Source organism: Engystomops pustulosus, chromosome 11, assembly GCF_040894005.1.
Source record: "Engystomops pustulosus chromosome 11, aEngPut4.maternal, whole genome shotgun sequence".
NCBI lineage: Eukaryota > Metazoa > Chordata > Amphibia > Anura > Leptodactylidae > Engystomops > Engystomops pustulosus.
The window spans coordinates 12,219,075-12,234,187 of record NC_092421.1 but is presented as its reverse complement, the minus strand read 5'-3'; the positions used below and the strand labels follow the sequence as shown (position 1 = coordinate 12,234,187).

General features: G+C 42.7%; 1 protein-coding gene across 2 annotated transcripts in view; it reads left to right on the top strand.

Moving 5' to 3' along the window:
* The first annotated feature begins 202 nt into the window (after positions 1-202).
* Positions 203-15,113, top strand: part of LOC140105780 (C-type lectin domain family 2 member B-like) — a 15,677-nt gene continuing 766 nt past the window's right edge. For both annotated transcript variants that reach the window (XM_072129869.1, XM_072129868.1), the window contains exons 1-5: positions 203-329; positions 5,789-5,872; positions 7,817-7,927; positions 8,013-8,164; positions 10,465-10,574. In XM_072129869.1, coding sequence (XP_071985970.1) covers positions 305-329; positions 5,789-5,872; positions 7,817-7,927; positions 8,013-8,164; positions 10,465-10,574 — 482 coding nt within the window. In that variant the 5' untranslated portion in view covers positions 203-304. The remainder of the gene's footprint in view (positions 330-5,788; positions 5,873-7,816; positions 7,928-8,012; positions 8,165-10,464; positions 10,575-15,113) is intronic.

Genomic DNA, 15,113 nt, shown 5'->3' with positions numbered 1-15,113 from the left:
GGTAGGTTAAGACGTACATAAATAAGTTGCTCGTACAGGTCTCTGCATGAGTGTGGATAATATGTGTTCATTTCTGGGGAACTGGGTCTGTGGCTAAACAACCAAGTGACCTAATTTCATCACCACCTACATACAGTTTAGCATTTTGTTAACTGAACGATGTCACATATCTGTTGTTTATGGTTTAGAATCACATCTTGGTCATCCCCCCTCCCCTCTGACATCCTGTCTGACAGATATTAGCGTACCAGGGCTTAGTCTTACACAGAGCTCATTTATTCATACAAATCTTTCTTCTGGCAGAATGAGAAGAGTTCAGAAACCAAAAGGTAATAATGTCAGAAATATTTGTTAGGGTGTAGTAAAGTACAGGTGGTCCCCGGGTTACGTACAAGATAGGTTCTGTAGGTTTGTTCTTAAGTTGAATTTGTATGTAAGTCGGAACTGTATACTTTATAATTGTAACCACAGCAAAAAATTTTCTGGTCTCTGTGACAATTGGATTTTAAAAATGTTGAGTTGTCATAAGAACCAGGATTAACAATAAAGCTTCATTACAGACGCCTGTGATAACTGTTACAGCTGATTATTGTAGCCTAGGGCGAAAGTACAATAAATTAACAACATCCAGAGGTCCGTTTGTAACTAGGGGTCGTCTGTAAGTCGGATGTTCTTAAGTAGGGGACCGCGTGTACTTGAATACTGATATGTAATGTTGTCTGCTTACTGTTAGCATCAGGATATCACAACTTTTATCAAATGATATTGTAAATACATATACAGGCAGTCCCCGTGTTACGTACAAGATAGGGTCCGGAAGTTTGTTCTTAAGTTGAATTTGTATGCAAGTCGAAACTGCATATTTTATAATTAAAGTTCTAGACGATTTTTTATTTTTACCCCAGTGACAATTGGAGTTTCAAAAATTTTTTGAATTATCAATAAAGCTTCATTACAGACACCTTACAGCTGATCATTGCAATCTGGGACTATAGTAACATCCAGAGAGCTTCACCAGAGGTCACAGGAGGCAGAGGGGTCCGTCTGTAACTAGGGGTCGTCTGTAAGTCGGGTGTCCTTAAGTAGGGGACTGCCTGTATAATAAGAGTTTATGCTGTGGTTGCAATGTATATTTGGCGTATAAACTTGTGCACATGCTCAGTGTATCCATATATACTGCATACAGGAGTGTATCAGACTGTTTAACACAGGAATTTGGTCATGTAAAAATATATGGGAGTCATTACCAGTATATATGACTATACAGGTACTAAGTCTAATGATATCACTAAAATACTATCAGGACCGGTTTTAGACAAAGCGGGAGGCCCCAAAATAAAACTATTTAATGAACAGTCAAATTCAATAAGATGCACAATAATAACATTTTGTAGTGACACACAGTAGTATGGTAAGGCAGTCTGTAATATGGGACTGCAGGAGAATGTATAGAAGATAGATAAATAATAGATAGATGGATGATAGAAGATAAATATGAAAGATGATATAGATTTATAGATAGATGATAGATTGATAGATGCAGAATTATAAAGTAGATTATATATAGATAGAAAGGTAGATATGGGAGATAGAAGATCAATTGATAGATGGTGTTGAGATAAAAATATAAAAAATTAGCTAAAAATCTCTAACAATGGCTACATAATAAATAAAGCATATAAAAAAAAGGAAGAAAAAAGTACAGGCAGTCCCCGGGTTACATACAGGATAGGGTCTGTAGGTTTGTTCTTAAGTTGAATTTGTATGTAAGTCGGATCTGTATATTTTATCATTGTAATCCCAGCCAGAACTTTTTTGGTCTCTGTGACAATTGGATTTTAAAAATGTTGGGTTGTCATAAGAATCAGGATTAACACTAAAGCTTCATTACAGACGCCTGTGATAACTGTTACAGCTGATTATTGTAACCTAGGACTAAAGTACAATAAATTATCAATATCCAGAGGTCCGTTTGTAACTAGGGGTCGTATGTAAGTCGAGTGTTCTTAAGTAGGGGACCGCCTGTAACTGGTGCTCACCCCGCAGTATGCATGTACTCCAAAATGATGCAGCCGTGCTGGAAATAGATGGCGCTTGGTCCGGATCGAAGGGTATGCAAGATGGACAAAATTTAGTATGTGTCCTTAATCATACCTATGATAAGGACACGCCCATGATAGGACACATTCTAAAATTTGTCCGAAACGCGTCACCTTTTTCTCTTTTGTTTGTTTGTAATGACGTCATTTTTTAACCTCTATGGATTGAAATAAATATTTTTTCTTCACTTCGTTAATCCTCTTTTTTTTGCCAATGCGGATTTTCATCCTAGATAATAGATAGGTGATACATAGGTAGATAGAATATATATAGCTAGATAAATACAAAGGGGGTCATTTACTAAGGGCCCGATTCGCGTTTTCCCGACGTGTTACCCGAATATTTCCGATTTGCGCCAATTGTACCTGAATTGGCCCGGGATTTTGGCGCACGCGATCGGATTGTGGCGCATCGGCGCCGGCATGCGCGCGACGGAAATCGGGAACGAAAACCTGACGGATTCGGAAAACCTGCCGCATTTAAGAACGGAAAATGTGTTGCTCGGGACGCGCTTACTTGCACTCAGCCGGCCTCAGTGAATTCCGGCGCGTTCAGATGCTTTTCAGCGCAGCAGCGCCACCTGGTGGACGGCGGAGGAACTATCTTATTAAATCCCGGCCGGACCGGAATCCAGCGCAGAGAACGCGCCGCTGGATCGCGAATGGACTGGGTAAGTAAATCTGCCCCAAAGTGTGATAGATAAATGCTGCCTCATTTTGCTTGGAAATAGATAAATGGATAGATAGACAGATACAGGCAGTCCCCGGGTTACGTACAAGATAGGGTCCAGAGGTTTGTTCTTAAGTTGAATTTGTGTGCAAGTCGAAACTGTATATTTTATAATTGTAGATCCAAACAAAAAAAAATTTTGGCCCCAGCGACAATTGGAGTTTAACCCCTTAAGGACGCAGGGTTTTTCCGCTCATTTCTCGCTCACCAACTTCAAAAATCCATAACTTTTTCATTTTTACGTGTACAGACCTGTGTGAGGGCTTATTTTGTGCGTAACAAATTTTACTTTCCCGTAATGTTATTTATTTTAACATGCCGTGTACTGCGAAGCTGAAAAAAATTCCAAATGTGGAAAAAAAAAAAAAAAAACGCACGTGCGTCACGTTCTTGTGGGCTCATTTTTTCCGACTTTGACTGTGCACTCAAAATAACATGCCTACTTTATTCTTTGGTTCGGTGCGATCGCGGTGATACCAAATTTATATAGGTTTTATTGTGTTTTAATACATTTTCAAAAATTAAACGAATGTGTGCAAAAAAGAAAAAAAAATTTTGCCATCTTCTGACGCTAATAACTTTTTCATACTTTGGCGCACGGAGATGTGTGAGGTGTCATCTTTTGCGAAATGAGGCGACGTTTTCATTGCTACCATTTTGAGGTTTGTGCGACATTTTGATAATTTTTTATGTAATGTAAAAAGGTGTAAAAGTCGCATTTCGGACATTTGGGCGCCATTTCCCGCCTCGGAGGCCACCGCTGGCCGTAACCGTTTTTATATTTTGATAGATCGGGCATTTTGGGACGCGGCGATACCTAATATGTTTGTGATTTTTACTGTTTATTATGTTTTATATCAGTTCTAGGGAAAGGGGGGTGATTTGAATTTTTAATATTTTATTAGTTTTTTTTTTATTTTTTAAACTTTTTTTTTTCTTTTTTTCCCCACTATTTCTTAGACCATCTAGGGTACATTAACCCTAGATGGTCAGATCACTCCTACCATATACTGCAATACTTAAGTTAAGGGGTTAAGGGGTTAAACATTTTTTGCTGTGATGGGACCAATGATTATCCATAAAGCTTCATTACAGACACCTTACAGCTGATCATTGCAGTCTGGGACTATAGTAACATCCAGAGAGCTTCACCAGAGGTCAGAGGGGTCTGTCTGTAACTATGGGTTGTCTGTAAGTCGGGTGTCCTTAAGTTGGGGACCGCCTGTATATAAATAGGCAAAAGACAAATTATAGACAGATAGATGATAGATATATAGACAGGAGATAGATGATAAGCAGCTTCATCTGGGCATTCAACCAATGGGTATTAAAGGAGCAATACATCCTCTGCCCACAAAAGTCCACAAGCAGGGGGCCCCTTTAGGACAGGGGGCCCTGGGCAAATACCCAATTTGCAGCCAAGAATACTATATATATATATCTATGATGACCTGCATACATGTTATATAGTAAGTTACTAATAGAAGTTGATAGTAAGTTTGGTAGTGGCCTCAAGTGGTATAATTCTGTGAATGGGTATCATTCTGCATTTAAATTACCTTTTCAAGTCACCCCCCCCCCTCCACTTTTCACATCAGAACATTTTAGGAGATTTGTTTGAGTTGCCCATAGAAACCAATCAAATCAAATCAAAGCTTAAATTTAATAAACAGCTGTGGGAATACGAAAGCTGAGCTCTGATTGGTTGCCATAGTTCTGCTCCAAGACACTTTTGCTAAATCTTCCCCGTTCTCCTGATTTATTATGTCAGTGTAGATATAGTAGACAGATTTCAGAATATAGATGCAAATTCACACCAGTCCCTGAGCAATGCAGGAAAAAACGGTTGCAGCTTTGTAGTCAACAATCTCTAAATCCACTCGAAATATTTTGTGCCAAAATAAAACCAAATTTTTTTAAGTTGCCTAAACCTCTATAGTAACTCTGAAGTGCAAAAGAGGCTCCTTACCCACTCCAAAAAATAGCTGATTACTGATAAATCTGCCCCAGCATGTCACCCCTATTTTACAGCAGACATTGGGGCACATTTACTTACCTGTCCCGTCGCGATCCCCGCTGTGCGTTGTCCGATGAGGATTCGGAGCTGCCACGCTTTAGTAAGATTGTGTGTCCAATTTCCTGCATGTGACACTTCCCCCGCTGAGGTCCGCCGGAGTTCACCTTCTTCTTCCCGGTGCATGTGAGTGCTGATCTTGTGACACAATTCGGTTTTTAAATTTTAGTTTTAAAAGTTTTAAAAAGGTTGAAAAAGAAAAACTGTCTTTGTTACCAAAAGCAACCAATCATATAACAGATGTATTTTAAATGGTGCTGCAAGAAATGAAATTTGTGAACAAACACAATTTTTTTAAGACCCTCCTAAATGTACAAGCTGTAAAAATTGGTGGTGGAATATAGACATAAAGAGGCACATTTACTAAGGGTCCGCGGGCCACATTTCTGTCGGGTTTCCCAACTATTTTTGCCGCATTTAACAGGGGTTTTTGGCGCATGCGACCGGATTTTGGCACAATCGCGACGATTTTCATGCGACAAAATTGGGGGCGTGGCCGTCGAACAACCCGACTGATTCGGACTAAGCGCGGGATTTAAAATTCAAATTGTGTCGCAAGACAATGCACTTACATACACCGGGAAGAAGAAGGTGAACTCCGATCTTAGTGAATTGCGCCGGGCTTCATCTTCGTCGGACAATGCACCTAGGGGATCGCGACAGGACCGGGTAAGTAAATGTGCCCCAAAAATCACTTTGATAGCTAACAAAATAGTAAACTGTCACTTCTGTGGCTCCTGTGGCAGTGGAGATGCGCTCCCTGCAGATGCTACCCAGAGGATATATAAGATATATGACATATGCTAAAGTGAAGATAAGTTTGGCTTAAAGTTTGTAAATGTACTCACTGTTATTATACTCTTAACTCCTTCTTTTGTCCTCTAGCTAAAAAACAATCTCTTCATGTGGTTTTGGTGATTGTAGCTGTTGTTCTTAAAGTGGCGGAAATATCAGCACTAATAGTTATAGGTAATGTACCTTATTTATTTATTTACTTCATAAATTTGTTTTTTTTATTAAAATAATGGCATCATATTCAGCCGAGGTTTACAGATCATTGGGGACATATCCAAACAAAATAAGACCTCACAGAGCAATAACCTAGACATATTGTAAGTGTTTGCAACATATTCAAAAAGCTTTATTACTCACTCCACACTGCAACCGCAAAAGTACCCAAGTCATTTACATATATGTCACCTGGATAACAACACTGTGCTCCTAAATAACTAATTGTAATTCAAATCTGGCCCCTATTGATAGAACCTCCCATTTTAATTCTATACAGTACACCATAACATCCCTCTCCATAAATACCCCCTTCTTAATTAAGATCTGGTCCCCATCTACAATTCTCCCCCAGACCCAGTTTAGCTATACAGTCCCCTGTCAGCCAACCCCCCAGTTTAGTTAATATCTGGCCCAATATCCAGATCCATCCCCCATTTTAATTATATTAGAAACCCCAAAAAACATCCGCATTGTCACAGGTTTTCCCGCGACCCATATCTCGGGTCACAGGCTCCCCCATGCCTCTCTCTCCCCGCTAGCGTGCCGCCCACGCGCTTACCTGTCCACGTTCCTGTCTCAGCTCCGGCGGCCATGCGCTTCCGTTTCCGGGTCCTAGGGTGCACGCACTTGTTTGCGATGATTTAAAGGGCCAGCGCACCGCTGAGTGGTGCTGGTTCCTCCTAGAATCTCTTATATGCTAGCCTCCTCCTACACACCCCTCCGGATCTTCGTGCCTAGTGCCGTTGAAAGAGCTTGTTCCCTGATGCGCTCCGATCTTAGTGTGATTTCCTGTTGTGACCCCGATTTGGTATTTAACTTTGATCCTGTTCCGTCTGCCCTGACCTGTTGCTACGTCCCCGACTCTGATTCCGCGCTGCCCGTCCTGACCTCCTGCCTGTCCCCAACTACGATTCTGCCTAACATCTATGTACCTCGCCTTGGCTGCCACTAAAGACAAAGTGGCACCTGTGGAACAGATCTAGTGGTACCACCCCGCAGCAAGTCCAACCCACTTTGCAACGGGCTCTGGTGAAAACTGGGTACTACTTAGATTCTGGTCCCAGGTGTTGGCTTACGTCGTTGTCCGAGGTGGTCCAGTGGGTCCACTACCCCTGGAGCCTGACACGCATCCACTTCAGTTTCGTAACATAGAATACAGTTTAGGTATATAGAGAACTTGATAACCCTCTTCCCTTCATTTTAATTCTGGGCACCATATTCAGCTCTTCTCACCCCCAGTTTGATGATATACAGAGCCCTATAACCTCCCAAGTTAGGTAACAACACATTAAAAATAACAAAACATTTACTCACTTCCTCCCGGGCGGCTGTCGTCTCCTTATTCCATCTCTTCTGCCGGGTTGTGGCTATGTGCAGGGATGCTGTCAGTATAATGTTATCGCACACCACATGTGTCTTCATAGCAAGGCAGGAAAACATGGCTGTGCTGCATTGTACCACTCTACCACCTGCATCTGTATCTTAAAGACACAGATACGTGTGATATTACTTGGACAGTATGGACTTGTCAGGGTCAGGTTTGTACTTCTAGTGGATGATTCGGGCGGCTGCCTAGATCACCCATTTCAGCAACCGCTCTTCTGCCGCCCCCCCTCAGGGCTCTGCATTGTCCGCCAAAGGAAGAATTTTCATATCGCCTCATGGCAGATAAAAACAAAAACTTCATATACATCAGCTTTTGCTATTCAAAATATCCAAAATGCTCAAAAATGTGCAGAATATTAACATGTGAAAAGCCAAAAATATCAATAAAGTAACATACAGGTGTGGACGTGTTTGAAATCTTTAAAGCACATCATTTGGTGTCAAATTTTAGCTGTTGTATCTTGATGTACTATTTATATTTTACTCTACTGTCTCACACCTTGTATCTCTTCATAGTAAGAAAAATTCCATGTAACGCCACTACAGAGGATTTCATTGAAGACTTAAATATCCCCAAAAAATACTTGCATGCATATTATGCCATGACCGACTTATGTGCCGCCACAGGTTAGACATTTGCTTTTCTAAACTTCTTGTTAAAGTATCACATACAGCGAAATTAAAAGGAATGTTTTGTTTCTCCTAAATACAGGAAAAGTATGTGAGCTCTGCCCATTGAATTGGGATTCATACAATGGCAAATGTTACTTCTTTTCAGAAGACAGAAGCAATTGGACTGTGGGTAAAATTAACTGTGAACTGCGAAAAGCACAACTTATCTCCATTGAAAATCTGAATGAACAGGTCTGGTTTATGTAATCTCTCTCTCTCTCTCATATATATATATATATATATATATATATATATATATATATATTTACAGCTGGAAATGCTGTGGTAAAGGGTTAATGGGTACACAGCTCTGTAATAAAACAGTTAAAACTGCCTGACACTTTTATCACTAAAAGCTTTCTACATCTGAGCTTATCTCTTGGTATTTATGCTCATAGCTCATAGGGCAGTGGTGGCTAACCTATGGCACGGGTGCCAGAGGTGGCACTCAGAGCCCTTTCTGTGGGCACTCAGGCCATCACCAGAGATGACTCCAGGTATCTTCCTGCAGTCCCAGACAGCCCAGGACTTGCTATGCACAGAGATATTTTATAGTGACAGTGCTACCTGAGACTACTGGAGGAGTGGGAAGGTGTGGACAGATCTGGATTATCATTGTAGCTCCTGCTCCGGCCCTGACAATTCGTCCTGTTTATGGGACCCTGGAGGGAAGCTACAATGATCATCCAAATTTCTTGTATTTTCTGCTTTATTGGTGTCCTCAGGTGCTGGTATGAATGAAAGCTGTGACAGAGCAGGGAGTATAAGTCACTTATTACATTTCTGTGTTGGCACTTTGCGATAAATTAGTGGGTCTTGGTTGTAGTTTGGGCACTCGGTCTCTAAAAGGTTCGCCATCACTGTCATAGGGGATAACTTGCTGATCATGATTGTGGCGGTCCAAGTAGTGAACCCATCAGTTAGTAGTGCCCCCATCAATCAGCATGTTATCCCCTATGCTGTTTTGCAATTTTATGCAACCTATTGGGGCAAATTTACTTACCTGGTCCTGACGCGATCACCGATTCGGACGGTCTGACAAAGATGAAGTCCAGCACGATTCACGTAGCTCGTGCGCCCGAGTTCCTGCATCCGTCCTTTCCCCGCTGAGGTCCGCCGGAGTTCACCTTCTTCCTCCCGGTGTATGTGAGTGCGTGTCTTGCGACACAATTCGAAATGTTAAATCTGGCGCATAGTCCAAATCCGTCGTGTTGTCCGATGGCCCGCCCACCCAATTACTGTTGCGTGCAAGCCAGCGCTGATGCGCTAAAATCCGATCGCGTGGGCCCAAATCCCCTGTTAAATGCGGCGCAAAACGGGAGAACGAAAATGCGTTCTGCGAACCCTTAGTAAATGAGCCCCATTGAAGAATATATATATATATATATATATATATATATATAGTCCACAATATCATACCTTGCAACCTGTGACCTTGGGTACTTGTATGGATGCTATGGGCTTCCCCTATTACAATTCATATTTTCTCCCAATTACAATCCATACAGTTCCTCTCCTAATGCAATCCATTAAGTGCCCCTTCCTATAATTCATATAGTAACCATTTTGGGGAAACTTCCATTGAAATTCATTTAGTGCCCCCATTTGATGAGATTTACTGAGGGACCTGCCCCCACCCAGATTTAATGATACAGTTAATGGACTGATAAGAAAGCAACCCTTGTGATCCTTGCTGCCATCAGCAGCTTCCTCCAGTAGTGACAAAGTTGGCGCAGGTATTGGTGCAAGATGAATTATGCATGGGCAGTGCAGCTTGTCCAGGGCCCCTTCTGCTACAGGCCCCAAAGCAACAGCCACTGATGCCAAAGATCATCATTGTAAACCTGTCACTGTCTTGGATACCAGAGTGATGGCAGCAGAGGAATAACTTAAAGGTTGTTGAACCCAATGCAAGGTGTAGCTTTTTGTTCATAAATACCAGGATCAGTAAATACCATAGATTCCTCTACATGAAAATAGAGCCACAAAAAATCTTGATTTAATTCAGAGTTGGTTGGTTATACTTACTATATACTAAATGTTGATTTACTTTTTTGTTCAACAATAAATCTGAGTATTTTTTTGTGGAAAAATAAGACATCCCCTGAAAATAAGACCTAGAGCATCTTTAGGAGCAAAAATTTGTCAAAAATTTGTCAAAAATGCTCGGCATTGTTCCGGAAGTGCGCACCAACTTTTTTTGGTGCACCTTGAACATAGAGCGTGCGGCACAATTCTGTCCAGATGCAATAATAAACGAGGTGAATGGTCCAACTCGCCCCTGCACCAAAACGCCCCTTTATGTGCTGAATTTGGTGGAGCAGCGGACACAGTGCAGCAGCGATACAAAACTGGTGCAGACACTTTATAAATACATGTGTAAGCAGTTTGTACAGACAGAAAAATGGCGCAAACACTTAAATAAATGTGCGCCTCTGTGTTCTTTTTAGGGAAACACGGTACTAAAGTACTATTTTTTTGTTATTTCTTAGGATTACATTTTGAAACATGTTTCTTTGAAGAATGGGCATTTCTGGATTGGACTTGCCAGAAATGGTTTACATTGGTATTGGGAGACAGGGGAAGAGTATCAGGGAGACATGTAAGTAAATGTTACATACAGGGGGACATGTATCACTTCTATTGCTTCCTTTTTCTTTTTTTTTGTTCGACTTTTTGGGCGACTTTTTTCAGTTTAAGACTTTTTAGCTGCAGAATCAAGCTACATACCAAAGTTAGCAGCCTCAAGGATTAAATTGCAGGGCGCCATATTTATCTTTATAGCCAGGGCAGGGTTAATGTTGGTGTGGGCCACTGGGCGCAAAATCTGGTGGGGGCCCCCACTGAATGTAGTCCAGACAGGGAACAGCAATTGCTCTATAATGCTCCTCAGTGATAACTTTATACAGTGCCCAGTATTCACTATACACAGCACCAAGCAAACACTTTATACAGCACCCCAGCAATTACTATATACAGCTCCCCCAGCAACCACTATATACATCTTAATCTTAATCTATTCTTCAATAGGTTTGATCACACACCTGCCCCTCCCACCTCACAGGCTTCCCTCCTGAGACAACATGAGTCCATGTCATCAGGAAACCATTCTATTGTCTCCTCCACACTCAATGTCTCCCCCACTAGATCCCCTGCTGTTAGCCCTCATCCCCAGATCAGTCACACCAGCTGTCAGTCATCAGGCTACAATTTGATCCTTACAAGTGCCCAGATGAGAAAAGAGCTGAAAAGACTCAAAGTGGGCAAGGCTACAGGACCAGGTGGTATCAGTGCAAGATTAATCAAGACCTGTGGTGATCAGCTTTGTGGTATCATTGCACATATGTTCAACATGAGCCTGGAGTTGGGAAGGGTACCACAACTGTGGAAAACATCTTGTGTGGTACCAGTTCCAAAAACAGTTCACCCATCGGACCTCAACAGCTACAGACCGGTGGCATTAACATCCCATTTGATGAAGGTCTTCGAGAGGTTGGTTCTCGCACATCTCCGCCCTGTAGTGAGCTCATCTATGGACGCCCTACAGTTTGCTTTTCGGCCAGGCATTGGTGTAGATGATGCCATCATCCACCTACTACATCGAACTCTTTCTCACTTGGAGAAACCTGGGAACACTGTGAGAATAATGTTCTTTGATTTCTCCAGTGCTTTCAATACCATACAGTCAGGGCTACTAAGGGACAAACTGGATCTGGCTGGAGTGGACCACCATCTCTCTAGTTGGATCCTAGATTACCTCACAAACCGACCTCAGTATGTGAGAGCCCAGGACTGTGTGTCGGATACTGTGATGAGTAGTACAGGTGCACCTCAAGGTACAGTTCTGGCTCCCTTCCTCTTCACATTGTACACAGCAGACTTCAGGTACAATTCATGTAGCTGCCACCTCCAGAAGTTCTCTGATGACTCTGCAATAGTAGGCCTCATTACAGGTGAGAACGACAGGGAGTACAAAGAACTGATACGGAAATTTGTGGACTGGTGCCAGCGAAACCACCTTAGGATTAATGCTGGGAAGACCAAGGAGATGGTGGTGGACTTTCGTAAGCACAGTCCTCCTTTTCAACCGGTGGTTATCCATGGGACAGACATTGAGGCAGTGAAGTCCTATAAGTACTTGGGTGTCCTCCTCAACAATAAACTGGAGTGGGCAGAGAACATAAACGCACTTCACAGGAGGGGTCAGAGCCGGCTACACCTGCTGAGGAGGCTGAGGACATAGACGCACTTCACAGGAGGGGTCAGAGCCGGCTACACCTGCTGAGGAGGCTGAGGGCATTCGGAGTGCGGGGGGCTCTTCTTAAGACCTTCTTCAACTCTGTAGTGGCACCAGCCTTCTTCTTTGGTGTAGTCTGTTGGGGAAGCAGCATCTCAGCGAGGGAGAGGAGCAGACTGGACAAACTGATTAGGAAAGCCAGTTCTGTCCTGGGGGGTCCTCTTGACACAGTGCAGGTGGTAGCTGAGAGGAGGACATTGTGTAAGTTGAAGTCTATTCTGGAGAATAGCTCCCATCCCTTGCATGAGACTGTGGTGGCATTGGGGAGCACCTTCAGTGACCGACTGCTTCACCCCAAGTGTGAGAGGGAACGTTATCGTAAGTCATTCCTCCCCGCTGCCATCAGGCTGTTCAACAAACAAGGCCCAAACAGAAGTAACCTGCGCCCCCCACCTAACCAGTCCCTGCAAGTCCCATCCGCAGACTAAACATCAAACTGCCGATCATTGCTTGTCTCTTTTTTGTCTTTTTATCCCCCTTTTCTTTTTGTTCATTTATCCCTAATATTATTGTTGTCATAGTTTGCACTTCACTCTCTGTACCCTCTCTGCTGCTGTGACGCTGTGAATTTCCCCACTGTGGGACTAATAAAGGATTATCTTATCCCCCAGCAATCACTATATACAGCTCCCCCAGCAATCACTATATACAGCCCCCAATAATCACTATATACAGCTCCCCCAGCAACCACTATATACAGCCCCCAATAATCACTATATACAGCTCCCCCCAGCAACCACTATATAGAGCTCCACCAGCAATCACCAAATAAATCTCTCCCTCAGCAATCACTATATACAGCTCCCAGTAATCACTATATACATCCCCCAGTAATCACTATATGTAGCTCCTAGTAATCACTTTATACAGCCTCCCAGCAATCACTATATACAGCTTCCCAGCAATAACTATATACAGCTCCCAGTAATCACTATTACAGCTCCCCAGGAATCACTATATACAGCTCCCCAGCAATCACTATATACAGCTCCCCCAGTAATCACTATTTACAGCCCCCCCCGCAATCACTATATACAGCTCCCCCAGCAAACACTATATACAGCTCCCAGTAATCACTATTACAGCTCCCAGTAATCACTATTACAGCTCCCCAGCAATCACTATATACAGCTCCCCCAAAATCACTATATACAGCTCCCCAGCAATCACTATATACAGCTCCCCCAGTAATCACTATTTACAGCCCCCCCCGCAATCACTATATACAGCCCCCCAGCAATCACAATATACAGCTCCCCCAGCAACCACTGTATACAGCTCCCCCAGCAACCACTATATACAGCTCCCCCAGTAATCACTATATACAGCTCCCCCAGCAATCACTATATACAGCCCCCGGTAATCACTATATACAGCCCCCGAGCAATCACTATATACAGCACCCCAGTAATCACTACATACAGCTCCCTAGCAACCACTATTTACAACGACCCAACAATCACTATATACAGCTCCCCCAGCAATCACTATATACAGCTCCAAGTAATCACTGCATACAGCTCCCCCAGCAATCACTATATACAGCTCCCAGTAATCACTATATACATCCCCCAGTAATCACTATATGCAGCTCCTAGTAATCACTATATACAACTCCCCCAGCAATCACTATATAGGATCATAGGAGCAATTTTGATGGAATAAAGGATCCACTTTTTCTTCATCCATGCCTGTGGGAGTGCTGTTTTTTTCCATTTTTATATATAGGATCATAGAGATTACTATATACAGCCTCCCAGCAATCACTATATACAGCTCCCCCAGCAATCACTATATATAGCTCCCCTTGTAATCACTATATACAGCCCCAAAGCAATCACTATATACAGCGTCCCAGCAATCACTATATACAGCTCCCCCAGCAATCACTATATATAGCTCCCCTTGTAATCACTATATACAGCCCCAAAGCAATCACTATATACAGCCTCCCAGCAATCACTATATACAGCTCCCCCAGCAATCACTATATATAGCTCCCCTTGTAATCACTATATACAGCCCCAAAGCAATCACTATATACAGCTCCCAGCAATCACTATATACAGCTCCCCCAGTAATCACTATATACAGCTCCCCCAGTAATCACTATATACAGCCCCCCAGCAATCACTATATACATCTCCCCCAGCAATGACTATATACAGCTCCCCCAGCAATCACTATATACAGCTCCCCCAGCAACCAATATATACATGACATGGCTTTGCTGTGACGTTATACGCTGCACCGCCAGCGACAGGGTGCCTCGCCATCTTTGTTTACCTCCGAACGTTTATGGCAGAGCAGGGAACTTATGGTTCCATCGCTCTGCCATAGACTAAAGTCGGAGCACATCGGCTGGATACGGCCTGGACCCAAATACACTGTGGGCGACACCCGAATCTGCTACAATTGGTGGGGGCCCCTTTAAGGGCAAAGTGGTGGCTTCCCTATGATCCAGCCTTGTTTATAGCCCAGATATTTACTGTGCAACTTGTGCAACTTTTGGGTTCTGAAATTTTCCCATTAATAATAAATAAGTTGCAAATGAGAGCATGCTAGACCCAGACTTACTTTTGGTAAACAACTATTTGGGACTAAAAAGTTGCACACCACAAAAAGTCTCAAAATTGATACTAAACAGGCAACTCATCACATGTATCACAAAGGGAAAAAAGTAAGATGCATTGCAACGATTAAGCAGCCAACTTCAAGAAACTTGAAAAAGTGGCAGCCGAAAAGCTGTGATAAATGTGCCCCACTGTATAGTAACTGTTATTTGTGCGCTCACTGCACTAGGGGTTTATGTAGCTGGGACAGCCACCTCTTTAAATGTCAGGT